The 16,932-nt window shown below is 37.8% G+C and overlaps 1 protein-coding gene across 2 annotated transcripts in view; it reads left to right on the forward strand.

Moving 5' to 3' along the window:
* The window catches only part of RBM20 (RNA binding motif protein 20), a 1,470,922-nt gene that overhangs the window by 1,143,054 nt on the left and 310,936 nt on the right, over positions 1 to 16,932 (forward strand). For both annotated transcript variants that reach the window (XM_044055714.1, XM_044055715.1), the window contains exon 8: positions 14,626 to 14,757. In XM_044055714.1, coding sequence (XP_043911649.1) covers positions 14,626 to 14,757 — 132 coding nt within the window. The remainder of the gene's footprint in view (positions 1 to 14,625; positions 14,758 to 16,932) is intronic.

The raw sequence follows: 16,932 nt of genomic DNA on the forward strand, positions 1-16,932 counted from the left end.
CTGTAGCAAATCAGGACTTAGCTTTTGTATACCTGTTAAGATAGCTTCAACAGCCTCTTCACTTATTTTCAAGCACGTGCCAGACGGACACAGTGGTACCTGTTGCAGCTGCACTTGTTACAATATTGTTGTTCATTGGAAAAAATGTTTACTAAGAGTTTCATGTATCGCTGGTGATGATCTGTATACAAGAACAATCAGCCAGGGAGGAAAAAAATGAATTTGCTAGTTCCAAATTCATGCTTAAGAAAAATGCTTTACTTCATATTAGTGGTCAGCATAACCATATACTTTGGAAACCTTATAGAAGTGATTCCTAATACCGTTATTGACTTGAGAAACATCAGTGATTTGTCCAAACAGCAATGGAGCCTTCAAGGTACAGTCTATAAAAGATGCCTTATTATCCTCAGAAAGGTGTGGGGGGTGGGGATGGAGCATAATAACCACCAGAATGTAGCAATGCCAGTTACATCCTTGTGACCCATGTGGTGCATTATATGATGTCTGAACCACCAGGGAGCCAGATGTGGTTGTATCTCATCAACAAGATCTGTCTGCAATATAACATCCATGTAAAATAGTTTAATTTCCTTATGGATAATACGGATGATGTAAAACACACACTTTCCCATCCTGTCCAGAGGCTGAGATTCCCTGTATGTGGAATGGGCAGCTAGCAACTTAGAAGTAGAGTTCCTATTAATGGCCACAGCAAATATAATGATGTCTGACTTAGGTGTTTGTGCCAGACAGTCCAATATGGTCTAATAACCTGATAACTGAGACCAAGGTATCAGGTTGTCCCCAGTTTTTGTGGATAAGATACCAGAATATATTTACTATGGGTGGAAGCACCCCAATGGCACTTCTTGGTGAACTACTGGACTTGTGGTAATCTCTTGTGGGATAATAGAAGGAAATATATTCTGAAAGCCACCATCTCTCTCTCTTGCATTGAATTTATTATCTCAGAAAACACACAATTATTCATTGGAGAAAGTGAGAATTTTCCCCTTTCTTATTTGTTATATCATAAGAGACTTCATTAAACTATCTGGGGGAATTGACATGTTTTGTTTTGACTACTCTCTTCCCAGGTTTTCTAGTAAAAAGTGACTTTAAATAAGTAGATGCTAAGATCCCATTCTGGGGAGACAGAGCTGGCACACAGACTGGTGGAGGAAGAAGAAGATGATCCCCATCCCTGGGTATAGCTAGTGATAACCTTATGTATTACTGAGAGGAGAGGAGCTATGGGAAATGACTGGCTACCTGACAAGATGGAGTAAGAGAGGATTGGAGAACTGTGGTCTGAAAGGCAGAAACTCACTGTATCAAAGATATGCTTTAAAAAAATGAGCCTGTCCTTACATGGCATGTGAGGATAAAAGGGAAGACTGTGAGAAAGAACAGCTGTAAGACACCATTAGCAGTTCAATGGGCACCTGGGAGAGGAGGGTGAAGTCTCTGCTATTAATGATTACAGTACTAACATCTGCAATACTAGCATCAGCATAACCAATGCTGGTGGCATCAGGGGTTGCAGGGGGAGGACACTAGCAGCACTCATGTCACTAGAAACAGTATCAGATTTTCAGTTACTACAATCTCTCAGCCACTGTAGTTGGCATAGCCATATTCTTTAGATAACATCTCTCTAATTAATGTAATGCTGCCAGAGGGACTAAAGCAAAGAAGAGACATGAAGTGTTTGTTTGCAGGGTCAGTTTGTTTGCCACATTTTATATCTGGGCAAACAAAACTGTATTAATCACCAAGGATTAAGGTTTGAAAAAGTTTGACAAGAAAAGAGAGCTCAACAATAAACTGCTATTTTAAACAACTGAAATTTTGCAATACATGTTAGAAGAGATGGCAAGATCTCAAAAGGTTTAACAAATATGCAACAACTGAATGAGCTTTAGTTGAATGAAAATAAGCTTGGGGTTGTTAAAGGCAATCTGTCCTGCATTACACACATTCTGGATGGAGGCATTATGGAGACTTTTAGAATACAATACAATATGGGGATAAGGCTGTGGTAGACATCGTGGGAAAGTTTTGTGTGTTGAGTAGTTATAATGCCAGTGGTGTTAGTCCTGTTTATTTCTAAAACTTCTTCCAAGTCAGGTTCATACACTTCAGTCCAGTCTAACAGGATTTGGATGTAATTTACTTGAGGCGTGCAGCAACTGTAATGTAATATGCATCACGTTACATCTCAGCACCCAGGTATAACTGTAAACATTCTTCTTTAAAAGGAGTTCTGGAACAAACCAAAGCTGATAGTTGTACTCCACATAAAACGTTAACTCCAATGTGAACTGTATAGCAGGAAGAGTCAAATAAGAACCAGCATTAGCTCCAACATAAAACTTTAATGGATCAATGGCAAGCACTTTCACCCTTCTGGGCTTCCTCAGGCCAATATGATTCTTAGAAAACACACATCTTAAATACCATAAATTAAGTGACATAATTTCCTGTGATACATAGATTAATTAGTTCATTCTTTAAGATGACAGTCAGAGACACATTTATACGTTTAATTTATACAAGTATAACATTAAATTAATTAAAAACCTGAACATTTATTAAGATAAAACATGCTAAAAGTATATATTTCCATAGGAAAATGGCAGCAGCAGCAGCATGGGTATTCAGCAGAAAGATGAAGGGAATTTGAAATGGAGAGAAGTTATTGGAGGGACAGAAATTAATGTGCTTGATTCGTGGCAATTTGCAACACCAATCCTTAAAAGAATGATGGAGAAAGAGGAGCCTATTGAAATTAATGAAAGTTTTTTCAAAGAAGAAATGACAGTTGGAGATGCATCAGAAGAAGAGTGTAACCTAGAGACAGAGAATGAGAGTGTGATGGGACAGAAGGAGCATGTCCAGCCAATGTAATAGCATACCCAGCCAATGGAATAGTTGGTTTTAAGGGCATGCTCTGTACTGGGAGCAAGGAATATTCAGGATGAAAGCACTGAAACTACAAATTTTACAAGTGCACTTGTTCAAAAAGGGGATGTCATATGCAGCAGTTGTGGGACAAATTGCTAAAGGGCCAGGATTATGGATAATAAAAGCAGTGAACAGAGGACATTGAAATACCAGTATTGAAAAAAGACCTGGGGTAAAAATCATGCAGAAAAATTAACAAGATATTCACAGATACTGTGTGTTAGACAATTTAATTTTCCCATTAGCATTTGATATAACCTATATTAAGGCCATAAAATATTTGGGAAATTATTCCTTTTGTGAAGTGACATTTTTGAGACTTTTTTTATTAACAGAAAAGCTTATGAATTAAGTTGAGAAGAAATGTGTTTTAAATCCATGGAAAGAATATATATTTTAAAATCTGAATATGCAACTGAAAAAGAAAATGTACAATTTAGAAACACTGAAATTGGTGAATATGAGATGAAAATGTTGTTTTGAAAATATTTATCAGAAGGTACATGATATAAAAGAGTTTTAGATGAAAGAATAATATGGATGGGTGCATGGAGAATATGAGAATGGAAGAAATTAAGATATATAGCATGTTTCTAAATTAATAGGCTAAATGGGGAAAAAGGAATGTAAAATAATGAGGTGAACCTAAAGTATTTTTTTTTGTGGGAAGCTCTCACATTTAGTGCAAGTCTGTAATTAAAGAAAGTCTTGGCAATGTGGGGAAGTTGGTCATTCAAGGAATAACTACAAGCCTATTTGTAGGAAATGTTGGCATGTTAGTCATTTCTGATATGATTGCCCTGTTTTAAGCAAAGACAGGGAGAATAGTGACATGATTAATGTAGAAAAAAAGAGGGTCACAAGAAAAGGGGACAGAGAAACACTTAACAGTAGCAGAGGGAGCAGGTTTCAGACAAGCGGTAACAAAAAGACACAGGGGATAGTACAGTTGTACAAACAGAAAAAGAGTTTGAGGATGACATAATGATAGAAAGAGAAAGTAAAGAAGTGCTAATGTAAAACAGATACATGTATTAGACAATGAGTATTAGGAGGACAGTGCTGTTAGTTTAGAATTTGATAAAAAGTGGTGAAATCAATAGGATGAAGAGTGCGAAGAAGAAAAAGGAAAACAAAACATGTATTAAAAGATGCAAAAAGGAAAGTTTAATATAAATATGGTTTTGTTAAATGTTAGTAGTATGAGTAATGATTTAACAATAATGGTTACATTGGAATAGCGTATACATGTCAAGCAGAGCGCCTCCTTGGCCTCTTCATAAGGAACCTTGATGATTGGATGGGAAATAGGAAATTCACCCCGGGGATCACGTCAGTCACCCTGCTAGACAGGGGTCCAGGAAGGAAAATACTGTGGGAAGAAATATCTAGGGAATAGTTATGGCTAGGCTTATATAGGCCCTAGGGCTGGTAGCCTAGTACCAACCTATGAGATGGATGTGGATGTGACTTCTTTATTAGATACAAGCTGTACAGAGGTAAGAAAAAGAGAAGAGCTTGAGAGTATGTAGAGGAATAAAATAATGCAGACAATGGGGAAGGATGTTTGTTCTAGAAATGTGGTACTGATAAAAATATTGAAATTAAGGTTGTCAACATGGCTGTAGTTACAGCAGAAAGGATACATGCAATATGAGTAAATTAAGCCAATATGATTAATTGTTGTTTATGCATATGAATATGAATGAAAGTTAAAAATTGTTTAAGAAATTAAAAAAACATGCGATAGCTAATATGGCTATCATTTTAACAGGTGATTTAAATTATAAATTAAGGAAAAGGAAAATTAGACAAGATGTTAAAGTAATGAAAGAAATATTAGAAATTTGGAGTTAGAAAAAGGAAAAAAAGGGGGTGTACAATTAGAAGAGCTAATTTAAGGCCAGAGATAGATTATATAATCTGTTCATAAAGTATGAGAGAAATAAAAGAGGGATATAAAGATACATTTCTGTAATCATAGGGGAATTTGTGCAGTAACTGAAGAAAAAGAGAAAATAAAAGAAATATAAAAAGAGTAAAGAGAAGAACATGTAAAATATGTACTTTGGAATGTTTGGAGAAAGAAAGGAGAGAAATGTGGAAGGGACATTTGATAATGAAAATAGCGTACAGAAATTCATAAAAAGGGTGGGTGTGTATAAAGAAACATATGAAAAATATATTAAATTGCAGAACAAGGAAATAAGAGAGGAGAAAGAAAAATATGATCAACAAAAGGAAAAATGCAAATGATTATTAGACTCAGGAAATGAAGAGTTTTGAAAAAGAAAAAAAATTAAAATTGCATGAATATAATAAGGGTAAAGTAATTATGCTATTAATTAAACAGATATTTTTTGAAAGAAAAAGAGGCAGGAGGCTATGAAAGATGAAAATGGAGACAATGTATTAATAGGAAGAAATTATGGGGATTGTGGAAAGGTATATAGGTAGGATGACTGAAAGTGGATGTTGGAAAGTAAAAAAAAAGAATGAGTTGGGAAAAAAGATGGAAAAAGAAAATGTAATTTAAGAATTACAGGAATTAATAAAGGAGGGTAAAGATGGGTCTGCTCATAGACCAGTCAAAATAGGGTATGAATTTGAAAAAAGTATGATAGAGTCAGAAAAGGAAATACTTTTTGAAATTTTTAATAAATGGATGAAAGAAGGAATAAAAGAAGAAATATACAGTGGGGTAATGAGATTTATATGGAAAATGTGAAAGGATTGATATAAAAACTGGAGACAGATAATGGGCAATACAATTTTTTCATAAACATTATTCAAAAAAGAATGACAATTTTTGAAGATGCATTTAATGAGTGAGTATATGGAATGTAAGGATGAAATGCTTATTATTGTGAAAAAAAGTGGTGAGTTATATAGAAGATGAGAAAAGTGAAGGAAGAATGGTTGCATGTGATGTTAGAAAAGCTGTTGACAGTATGAATCATAATTAGGTACTTTTCCGTTATCGGGCAACAGCTCTAATGAGCTGTTGGAAGGCTAGCACGCGGTCACACAGATTGCTCTGCTGCCACTGATGTGGGAACAGCCCTCAGTTTGTACTTGAAATTGTGGACAAAAAAGGAGTAAGGACATTTTTGTAGCTAGTGTATCCCATTTGCATTCTGAAAGAAATTCCCTTACTCTTACACGATAGCAGTGAAGGTAACAGTTTTAGAGGGACATCAGCGAAGGGGACGTGCTTTTCATAAAGCAGGCAATGTGAAATTGTGGGCAAAAAAAGGAGTAAGGACATTTTTGCAGCTAGTGTATCCCATTCGCATTCTAAAAGACAAAGTCCCTTACCAAATGGTACATATGTGTTTTGTGTTTGCTAATCTCTTCAGCGTTTTACTACAGATAGAAAGTACAACAAAGTTAGGTAGTAAGTTGGAACTGTGGGAGGGTGTTATACGTCCCCTTTGCTGATATCCCTCTAAAATCGTTACCTTCACTGATGTCATGTAAGAGTAAGGGACTTTGTCTTTGTTGAGACATAAGTGTTAAAATAATTAAATTATTAATAAATCAAAACTCCGTTGCTACTAAAACAGTGCTATAACACAAGCTACCGGAAAGATGACACCTGTATTTGCTAAGCAATTAATGATAAAGGAATACTAATCTAGAAATGAATAATACATTTTATAACGGTAAGACATTTCACTCAAAGCCCCAGGTTGTACTTTTATTTTAAAAAAACAAATACATCCAACTTAGCAATATGCAACAACTACAGCAGCAGCCACATTTCATTTACCCAACCTTAAACTGTTATACACACAATTACACAGCTACTAAACATCAATTACTCAAGCTCAAACAGTTTGTGGCAACCACTCCTCCATTATGCCAATGGTCTACAGTTGCGTATCATTTTTAATGAAAAAAATATTGGACTAGTTAAACTGGTTTTATGAAAGGTCAATACACAATATATTTTCTCTACTTATATAAAATCATTGTGACTGTGTGATAACCTTCCAACAGCTCATTAGAGCTGTTGCCCCGATAACGGAAAATTAGCCATAATTAAATGTAGAGAATATTCGAGAAATATGGGATTTGTAAAAAAATGTTAAGTTTATGAAAAGTCTTGTGTATTGGTGATAGTTACTTGGCAGACAGAGAAAATTTATGATAGCAAGGGGGTAAAGCAAGCAAGGAAAAGGGAAGGAGAAGTAAAGGAAGCAAAAGGATATGAGAAAAAAATAAATTATGGAAAACTGATTTAAGGAATGTAACAATAGAGAGGACATTTTGGCATAAAAGAATAATGGAAGAATGTTTTTGTATGTCCTGGCTGAAATCACTGTTGCAATATTCCAAACAAGGGATTTTCACCACTGATGTCTGACCAGGCTACCAAAGCTTTCCTTCCCTGGATCATACATCCAAAGTATGATCTCAGCTCATGAATGTAGGGGTATATAAGTGGAAGTATTAGCAGAGATCCTCAGACTATCTCACTGTCAGCCTGAACACAGGTTGCATATCCATTAGATTGATTGTCATTTGGTCATTGGTTTCATAGCTTCATTAAGGACAGATCAGTGCCCTATTGGGGAACCTTCCTTACTTGCTTATTTTGTTGTGCTATATCTGCATTAGATTCTGCTAGGAAGGGTAAGTGTGAGTGTGGTAGGCAAATCCCATACAAAGATCTGTATAGCCAGTGTCTCTTCTGCCTATGTAAGCCTGTTCTATTTGCCAATCCTTTGTTCCAAAGACCTTGTGATCCCATTTGTCTTTGCTTAACACTATCTTGAAGACCCAACATCTGAAACATCTGGCCCACTCCAAGATGGCATATCATTTTTCCTCAGACATAACTCCACCCCTCAAGTAAAAACTCAAAAGGCTCAGGTTGTACATTCATTCTTCCTTTTCAGATTCTGACACACCTACTGAGGTTCCATAACCCATGGTACATCTGATTCCATCTTTACTGCCCTCTACTGAAACCTCTACAAAGGCCATTATGACATCAGAGGGCATTACAACTGGGGAATCAGCTCCCATAGCCAAAGGTAAATTGTGGATCATAATCTCAGACAGCCCGAAAGACATCCCACAGATTCAAGCTAGGGAAGAGATCTCAGGTAAGTTAATAGATGTACATCAGGGATCTGAACCTATCTGCTTGGTGTAGGCAGACATTACACAAAAAAAAGACAAAAAACTAAGCATGTTTCTTCTCCTCCACCATCTATGGAGAAGGACTGAATGGGCTTTTCTCAAGGCCTGCTCAAGGCCATTATGGCCCTGAACCTCAATTAATTTTCTGCGCATCCTTCCATACCCCATTAAATTACTGTGGCTTCATCTTCTTTTGAAGAGGAAGATGTCTCTTACTCTAAATATTCTCTGCCATATTCCTTTCAAATACACTTCCCTGGTCGTATATCCCTTATGATGATGAAGACTCCATTTCCCCTGACTGTTTTGCTGAAGAAGCTTCATTTGGAGAGGCAGTTATAAACATAATGAAACATTTTGAGTGGGAGTCTAGACAGATTTCAGGAGTGCAGAAAAGATACTACAGCCTCTTGGAAATGGGCACTCTAGTCCCTTCACCTGTCCCTCCATTTCTAGAGGCTTTCTTGGATGCTTTCCAGGCATCCTCAGCTACCCCAATTCACAGTCTCCTGCTCCCAAAAGACTAGATAGATTTTATAATGTACCTAATGAACTTAAGTTCTTGTACAAGAACCCTGTAGTAAACACTTCTGAAGTATCCCTCTTTCTTCTAACAAACTTTCCAAACTTCTTTCCATTGACAATGCCCTTCCTTCAGATAAAGATATTAGGGCTGTGGATATGTGGAGGAAAAAGGTTGACACATCTTCTGCTGTGGCATTCAGTGTTATTAATTATCAAACCCCGGATGTCCATGTACCTGTTATCTATTCTCAGTTCCTTAAACAATGTCATGGTGGATCCACAGGGGCCAGATTCTAAACCACAAATGTCATCCTCACTTAATCTGGCTACTCAAGTAGCCAGACACAGTATAAAATGTAGTTATGATGCTGTGGAGGACACTTCTAGAGCAGCTGCTATTGGCTCTGTCATATACAGGTATGCATGGCTATGCAATCAACCCATGCTAGATGATTTCAAAGCCAAACTTATTGACTCTGCTTTGGACAAAGATATTTTTTTTTGTCTACAAGCTGCCAGCTCATTTAAACCCCTACAAGAGCAAAATTCATCTTCTTCTGAAGAAGATGTCTCTGACTCTGGACATTCTCTGGCATACTCCTTTCAAATATACTTCCCTGGCCATATCCCTTATGATGATGAAGACTGCATTTCCCCTGACTCTGCTGTTGAAGATGTTTCATTTGGAGAGATTCAGTAACCTCTTTGCCTAGATACAGAGGAATTACACAGCCAAGCCCACTTATTTTGTTAGATGGGACACACTCACGCACAAACACAAGAAGTCTCACAGAAAGAGATTCCCAGAGAAACCAGAGAGGGATCCCACATCCAGGATGCCTCTCTTTTAGAGAAAGATCTCTGTGACTATTTATAAAATAACATCACCCACCCCCTTGGTCCTGCCCTACCCTCTCCAAAAGACTTACTCAGTCAATCTCATGCTTGAAAAAGACCATCACAGACCACTGGGTACTTTCCATCATAAAAAAGGCTTATTCCATGGCCTGGAAATCACTTGCTCTTCTGAATGCCACACCCTCATACCCCACAACCAAGTCCATCTTCTACCACCCATACTCCAAGCACTGCAGCCAAAAGGGACTATAGAACCAGTGTCCATAAAATTTGTAGGAAGGGGATTTTACTTCAGTCTCTTCTAAGTTCCAAGAAAAGAAGGGCAACTCAAAATGCTCTCTCTGCACATGCTGCTGCCTTTCCTATTTCCTCAAGTATACTTAGTATCCCTGCATATAAAGGATGCCTACCTCCATACACCCATCCACCCCTCCTGCAGGAGATTCTTCAGGTTATGTACTGGCTCATCTCACTTAAAGTTTACTGATTTGCCTTTTGGGCTTTTCACAGCCTTAAATGTCTGTCTGACACCCATGAAAGCATTCTGTTGAACTCAGGGAATTTAGGTTTATTGCTACATAGACAATATGCTGATCCAGGCTACCTCACCTCAGATATAGCTACAACATCCTCAGGTCACCCTCAACCTTTTCCTGCAGTTGGGGTTCACTGTCATCTGTAAAAAAATCCTCCCTCCAACCCACCCAAGACCTAGTGTTTCTGGGCTGCAGACAGAACATCAGAGAGATGCAGGCTTACTTGCCTCAGGAAAAAGTACAGAATCTTACAGCTTTACTTTCACAGCATTTCCTTTCATGATCATTGCTTGTCCAGGGAAATCCTAAGAACTCTGGGATTCATGACAGCCACTACTCCAAAGCTCCCCCTGGCCAGACTGCATATAAGGACAATTCAGTGGTACCTGTAAACAGTCTGGTCCCAGCACTTTTATCCTTTAGACACTGTAATCACCCTCCTATGTTACCTCAGGAAGGAGCTTTCGTGGTGGGTGAATCAGGTGTGAAACTCAACCCAGGATTCCACTTCTCCTCACCAGTTCCAATTCCGGTGTTGCATACAGATGCCTTGCATGAGGCCAGAGAGCCCTGGACAGGCAGTCACAAAGTCCAGAGCAGATGGCAGCCAGAATTACAAAGGGAGCACATTATCCTAAAAGAGATTAGGGCCCCCATCCAAGCTCTTCAGTTTTCTCACATATTTGGAAGCCAGAGCCTCTTTGAGTATTCACAGACAGCACAACAGTCTTTTGGCACATAAACAAGCAAGGAAGCAGCAGATCACACCCACTCTGCAGACTAGCACAGAGGACCTGAGACATTACCACATAAAAAAGTATGTCCCTGTTCACCATGTACGTCCCATCACAGGACAATGTATTGGCAGACACATTAAGCAGGGCCTTGGAGGACCCTCATGAATGGACCCTGAGCAGACAAGTCTTCCTGGATATCCTTCACCACAAGATACAGTTCAAATAGATCTGTTTGCCTTAGAAAGCAGCAAACAACTTCCTCTCTTTTGCTCCAGGAATCTTTGTCCTCCTGCCTGGAAGACAGAGATGGCTTCTCTTTACATTGGACAAGAAGTTCTTTAATGCCTTCCTCCCACTACCTCTTCTTTCAAGGTTTCAGCTAAAGCTCCAAAAAGAAAAAAAACTCTTACTAGTCACCCTTTCTGGCCACGACCTTTTTGGTTCCCTATTCTGTTTCATCTAGCCAAGGGCAAACACTACAACCTACCATACATGTCAGGGCTCATCACTCAGAAGAGAGGATCATTACTACTTCTCAGCCTGTCATCTCTATACCTGAACTTGCGGATGACAGGATTCTGATTCCTTTCAAACACCAGTTTTCAGAAGATGTAATTAATGTTCTCCAAGAAGCAAGGAGACCCACCACTCAAAATCCCTACATATCTAAATGAAAGAGATTTTCCTTTTGGTGCCATAGAAATAACCAGGACCCCAACAAATTAGAGGTATATTCCATCCTAAAATACCTGTGTGAGTTCATGGATGCAGGTCTAGCCTACTCCTCCATTAAAGCCCACCTGTCTGCCATCTCTTCCTGTCTGCCCCTCAGCCCTGCTGCCATTTCCAGATCTGAGGTCAGACAATTCCTTAAAGGGTTATTGCATCTTAGACCACCTAGGAAGCCTGTCCTTCCTCCGTGGGACCTCAATTTCATGCTGGAAAAGCTTACTCTGTCTCCCTTTGAACCAGTAACCACAGCTAATCTCAGATTCTGCACCAGGAAAACTATTCTGATTCGGCTCTCACTTCAGCTAGGAGAGTCTCAGAACTACAGGCACTCATGGCCATTCCTCGTTTTCTTATTTTTCACAATGACAGGGTGACCCTAAGGACTAATCCCTCCTTCATGTCAAAAGTAGTGAATGAGCTGTCTCTCAACCAGGTCATCAATCTTCATGTTTCCTTTCCCAACCCACAGAACTGAGAGAAAAGATGACTACACTTTCTAGATATTCACAGACAACTGAGTTTCTGTTTGGACAAGACCAAATCCATCCATAAGTCTGATCAACTGATTGTCTCATTCATACATTCAAAGCTGGGCCAACTGGTATCGAAGCAAACCACTGCAAGCTGGATCTCTAAATCCATCTCTGTTTACTACTATCTGCATGGCACATCCTTGCCCTCATGCTCTTCAGCCCACTCTACCAGGGCTGTGCCATGCTCAGGGGCCTTCTACAAAGGAGTGGATGACAGGGCCATATTGGAACCTGCCACCTAGTCTTCTGTACATACTTTCACTAAACACTACAAGATTGCTGCTTTTCACTGTCCAGGGTGGCCTTTGTGAGATCAGTCCTCTCTGGCCTCTTGGACAGTTCCTCTGTCTACTACCCATCCTCTCATACATTTTTTTCTAGCTCTGGAAATCACCCACGTGTTTACAATACTGTTGCGGTATTACTGTCCATTTTCCTTCACCTCTTTCTTGCTTACCATCTTCTTTTTATTTCTGACCTGTAGCAAAGCCTTAGAACTGAGGGGGATCATTACCACTTCATGCCTGGCTGATCCTACCTGACCAGCTCTCTCAGAGGTCTTCATGCCACTGATTTGGACGTAGTTTGAGGATCTACACTCATACATCTACCTGTATATCCCTATGCTTTCAAGCTAAGGTCATACATCGGATGTATGATCCAGGGAAGGAAAAGTTTTGGTATACCAACTGGATGGCAGCAGTGAAAACCCACTTGTCTGGAATACTGCAACAGTGTAGGACATCTACTATTATTGTAAGTTCTTACACAACTGTATTTTCTATCAAAAATAGATAATAAGTTAAAGAATCAATTAAAAAAGAAAAAAATCTGAGTTGCCCTATGAAGGGGAGATTTTTTTTTTGTCACAAATGTTGTTGGTTAATTTGCCCACTGATGATAATTTGAAATATAAGTTAACTGAAGAAAGAATGTGTAACTTATATAAAGTTGAAGAAACATCTCAAAACTTCTTCCTGGGCTATGAAAGAAGTAAACAATGGAGTATTATTAGGAAAATATATAGATATAAAGCATTTCTGAAGACTGACATAAATATGATATTGTATGGTAAATATAAGGAAAGAGATAAGAAAGAAAGCAATAGATGGGATAAAGTGTTTGTTGCAATATGTTGTTTATGTAAAAGAAGCTGTGAGGAATTGCTATATAATAAGAAAAAGCATGATGAAGCAATATTGACTGAAATAAGAAAATGGTTCTGGGTAAGACTAAAAAGAGATATGAATATAGAATTTGTAACTAACGAAAACTGAAAAAGAAAAGCAAAAATGAAAAAAAAGATAAAGTGTATACAATGAAAAGTTATACAGCATAAACACTGAGTAACTACTGGATGGAAAAGAAAAGAAAGTAAGTAAACCCTACTCTTTTTTTCTAAAACTGCCACTGGAATCTTTTGCACCCACCAGAGCTACTACCAACTTTGGAAGATATTATCTGAGGTTAATGTCTCATCCAAAGATCAGCACACAGAGTGCAGCACCCCCCCCCCCATTAAGCTACAGTGCAGTGTCAGTATTGAACATTTAATCCAAGTACCTGGGGTGGGGAGAGAACCAACAGCATTCTGATCTTTCAGCACCAAAGGTGAGCCTACTATTCTTTCGTCACCATTTCTGCTGTATTCTTTTTGTATACATTTGTGGTATAATCAGGTTGTGATGCTTCATATAGTTAAGTAAAATGTTCACAAACTACTACATATAATTTAGAAACATAAGGAAATTTATATCAGGCAGAAAATATGGCCAGCACTATCATTTAAGGCCAAATCTATATTGAAATACTAGTACAAATTTAGGCTGAACAAAAATTAAACACAAATATGTTTTACTGCAATACATAAGCTCTTTTTGTTTTTAAATCTTGAACATCTTCCATGTTTATCGGAAAAATAAAATCTTGCTGCAGTCCGATAAAGATATGTTTGACTCCTTAATTTTGCAAATGACCTAGAGGCTGGATTATTACAGCAGTGATAAGATAAAATGATAGCCATTGTTTTTTTTTTTATTATAATAGACCACCATTATTTGTCCTGTTATATGGGTTGTGTTTTTTTGTTACACTGGGTGTACAATTCCTACATGAAGGCATCTTTTCTGATTTTTGATATGAATGATGATTCAATGTAGTACTAAATAATTGTAGTCTGAGTAAAAGGAATGAGCATATAGATAATTGTTATCATAATGTTGCGTTTATTTATCAAGTGTGCACATCAGTATGGCACATAACACTGAAATGTGGCGGCTGTGGAAGGCTATTTATTTATATTTATTTACAGGAGTAGTACACTGATCAATAATGACCAATTTCAGGCTCGGCCTGCATGAAATACAAAACATTTCAAAAACAGAAAATACAGAAATGTAAGCAATAACAGAGTAGTTGCCATATCACGAGGGCCAGTGTACCCTGTCTGTTTATGCTTCCTGGATGTCTTTTCCATTTCATTTGACAGAAGGCTGAAACGTGCAATAATAAGCAAGTGTGACAGTTTGACCAGCTATATATTATTTACTTCTAAATGTTGTAATCTGCTTTATCTCATTCCAGGCATTTATAGAAATGGCATATACAGAGGCTGCTCAAGCTATGGTACAGTTCTACAAAGAGAAATCTGCTTCAATCAGTGGTCAGAAATTACTCATTCGCATGTCAAAGCGTTATAAAGAACTGAAACTCAAGGTACTGAAGAAGGCAGGGGATAGAAGTGATCCTGTGGTGGGCACTGTGATGCTTAAAGTCATTTATGGTGCAGAATGAGCTGACAGAGTGCTTTCTTACAGAGATAAGATCCATACAAAATCATAGACCCATAGTGTCCTGGACCAATGCAAGGATTCAAAGAGATAGAGTTAAACTTCTTTTGGTGGTGGGTGGGAAGAGACAAAGCTGTCTGGCTTGTAGTCTTGTACCAGGATTGGAAAAACTTAACACACTGAACATTTTACTGAAATCTGAGTTGGGGGAGGCACAATTAATTTATGGTCAGATCTTTTACTGCAAGTATTTAATTTAATGATCAGGTCCTTAGAAAGGGGGAATCATGTCTATAAACTATAAAGTTATTTTATTTTTTTTTATTTGACTTTGATATACCTATAGTCACAGACATCATGGGTGGTAACATTCATAAAAGGCACAAAAACAGTGCCTTGTATATAATACAGTAATTGACTTGTCAGAGGAGCATTCATTAGTTATACAGATAATAATATCAATATAGCTCAGAAGAAACACTGGTAGGAAACAGCATTATTTCAAGAAATAAAAATGAAGGAACTTACAATACAGTTAGCCAGACAGTGATCAGGAATAGGAAGGGCCAAATTAACATGGGTCCCGAATGCTGATGGGGCTGTGGATTTTTTTTTCCATATAAGGTCTTACATGTTTATTTCCTTGTTTGTTTGCTTGCTTATTTAGTTGTTGTTTTTTGTTTATTTTAGGTTGTTTAAGTTCCAGTTACCATACTGAGACAAAATGCTCCAGGTCAGCTCTTCTACTTTGCAAGCTGACCTTTTCATAGCCTTTTTCTGTCTCCCTAATTGTAAGCCACTTGACATCTGGAGTATTAATGCACTAAACTACTATACCAGTGAAATCACAGCAGCCAAATGACTGTCAGTAGGAAGAAAGCTACTAGAGAACTGGGTTGGCTATTAGAATTGGGCAACCGTATCACTTGCTACAAGCCTGTGACTTGGAATAGGTAATGTTCTTATAGATTGATTAGATTAAACACTGAAAGTGACTGCATTTACATTGTTTTCATCATGGCACAGTTGAAATCCAACAAAAAAGGTGTGATGGGAAAGAAAGAGGTAACTGGGAATATATGTTTGGCAGACTTTCCATACAAAGTACTTGGTCAAGAATACTGGACGAACAAATGAGTGTAACTAAGGAAATGATTATGAGTGTAACTAAGGAAATGATTATGAGTGTAACTAAGGAAATGATTTTTTTTTTTAGTTGGGATAGAGGATCTGAATTGCCTAGAGACAGTAAGGTCTCATTAAGTTTAAATCTGGTGGCTGCCAAAAAAGCAATTACTAGGAAATTGAAATCAAAGTCGAAACTAACTACACTTCAAGTAGCGAATACTGCAACAGAGATAAGAGAACAGGAAGCTGGATCTTTGCAAGGGGTAGGAGTAAATTACATAAAAAATGGAAATGGAAATCTAGATCCTCATCATAATCACTGCCTGAAACCCTAACCTGCACTCCCACCATCTCATACCTCTTAACCTGCAGACACTGAAAACAGGTACAAAGTCCCTTGAAATGTAGGTACATCCAGCCAAAAATCTGAGGATCTAATTTAGTATAAAATTTGAAAACTAAATAAAACATAACTCTACCCACTTCAGATAGGAATGTGTGATACTACACAGAAACATATGCTTAAAAAACAGTGTGAGACAAGAATGATGGAAAAACAAGCATATTATCAAAGCCACAGTGTAAAATCTATAGACTTCAATGAACTGTATTGCAAAATTCTACCACACAAGGTCATTTATTTTGCTTCTGAAAAACCGAGATGTAAGATTCAAGTTCTCTTTCTTTAAAGTATTAGTACCTCTAATGTATTAGCCATTTAGTGTGGGCTTCTGTGTAACAGACAACAGGTTCAAAAATCACGCGATTAGGGGATACAAAAAATTTTGTGAAGGAGTAAATCAAGCCTGAAAACAGAAAAATATCTCCAAAAATAGACACATCCTGTGTGTGGGTAAATCAAGTTTAAAAATAGGACTGTTCCTCCAAATTAGGGACAGTTGTGAGGTCCTCCCACCCTCTTTCTCTGTGGCTGTCACACTTACCTTGCTCGAAATCGACTGCTGTGATTGGT

Source organism: Protopterus annectens, chromosome 14.part0 (assembly GCF_019279795.1).
Source record: "Protopterus annectens isolate FY-2018-M chromosome 14.part0, PAN1.0, whole genome shotgun sequence".
NCBI classification, from domain to species: domain Eukaryota; kingdom Metazoa; phylum Chordata; order Ceratodontiformes; family Protopteridae; genus Protopterus; species Protopterus annectens.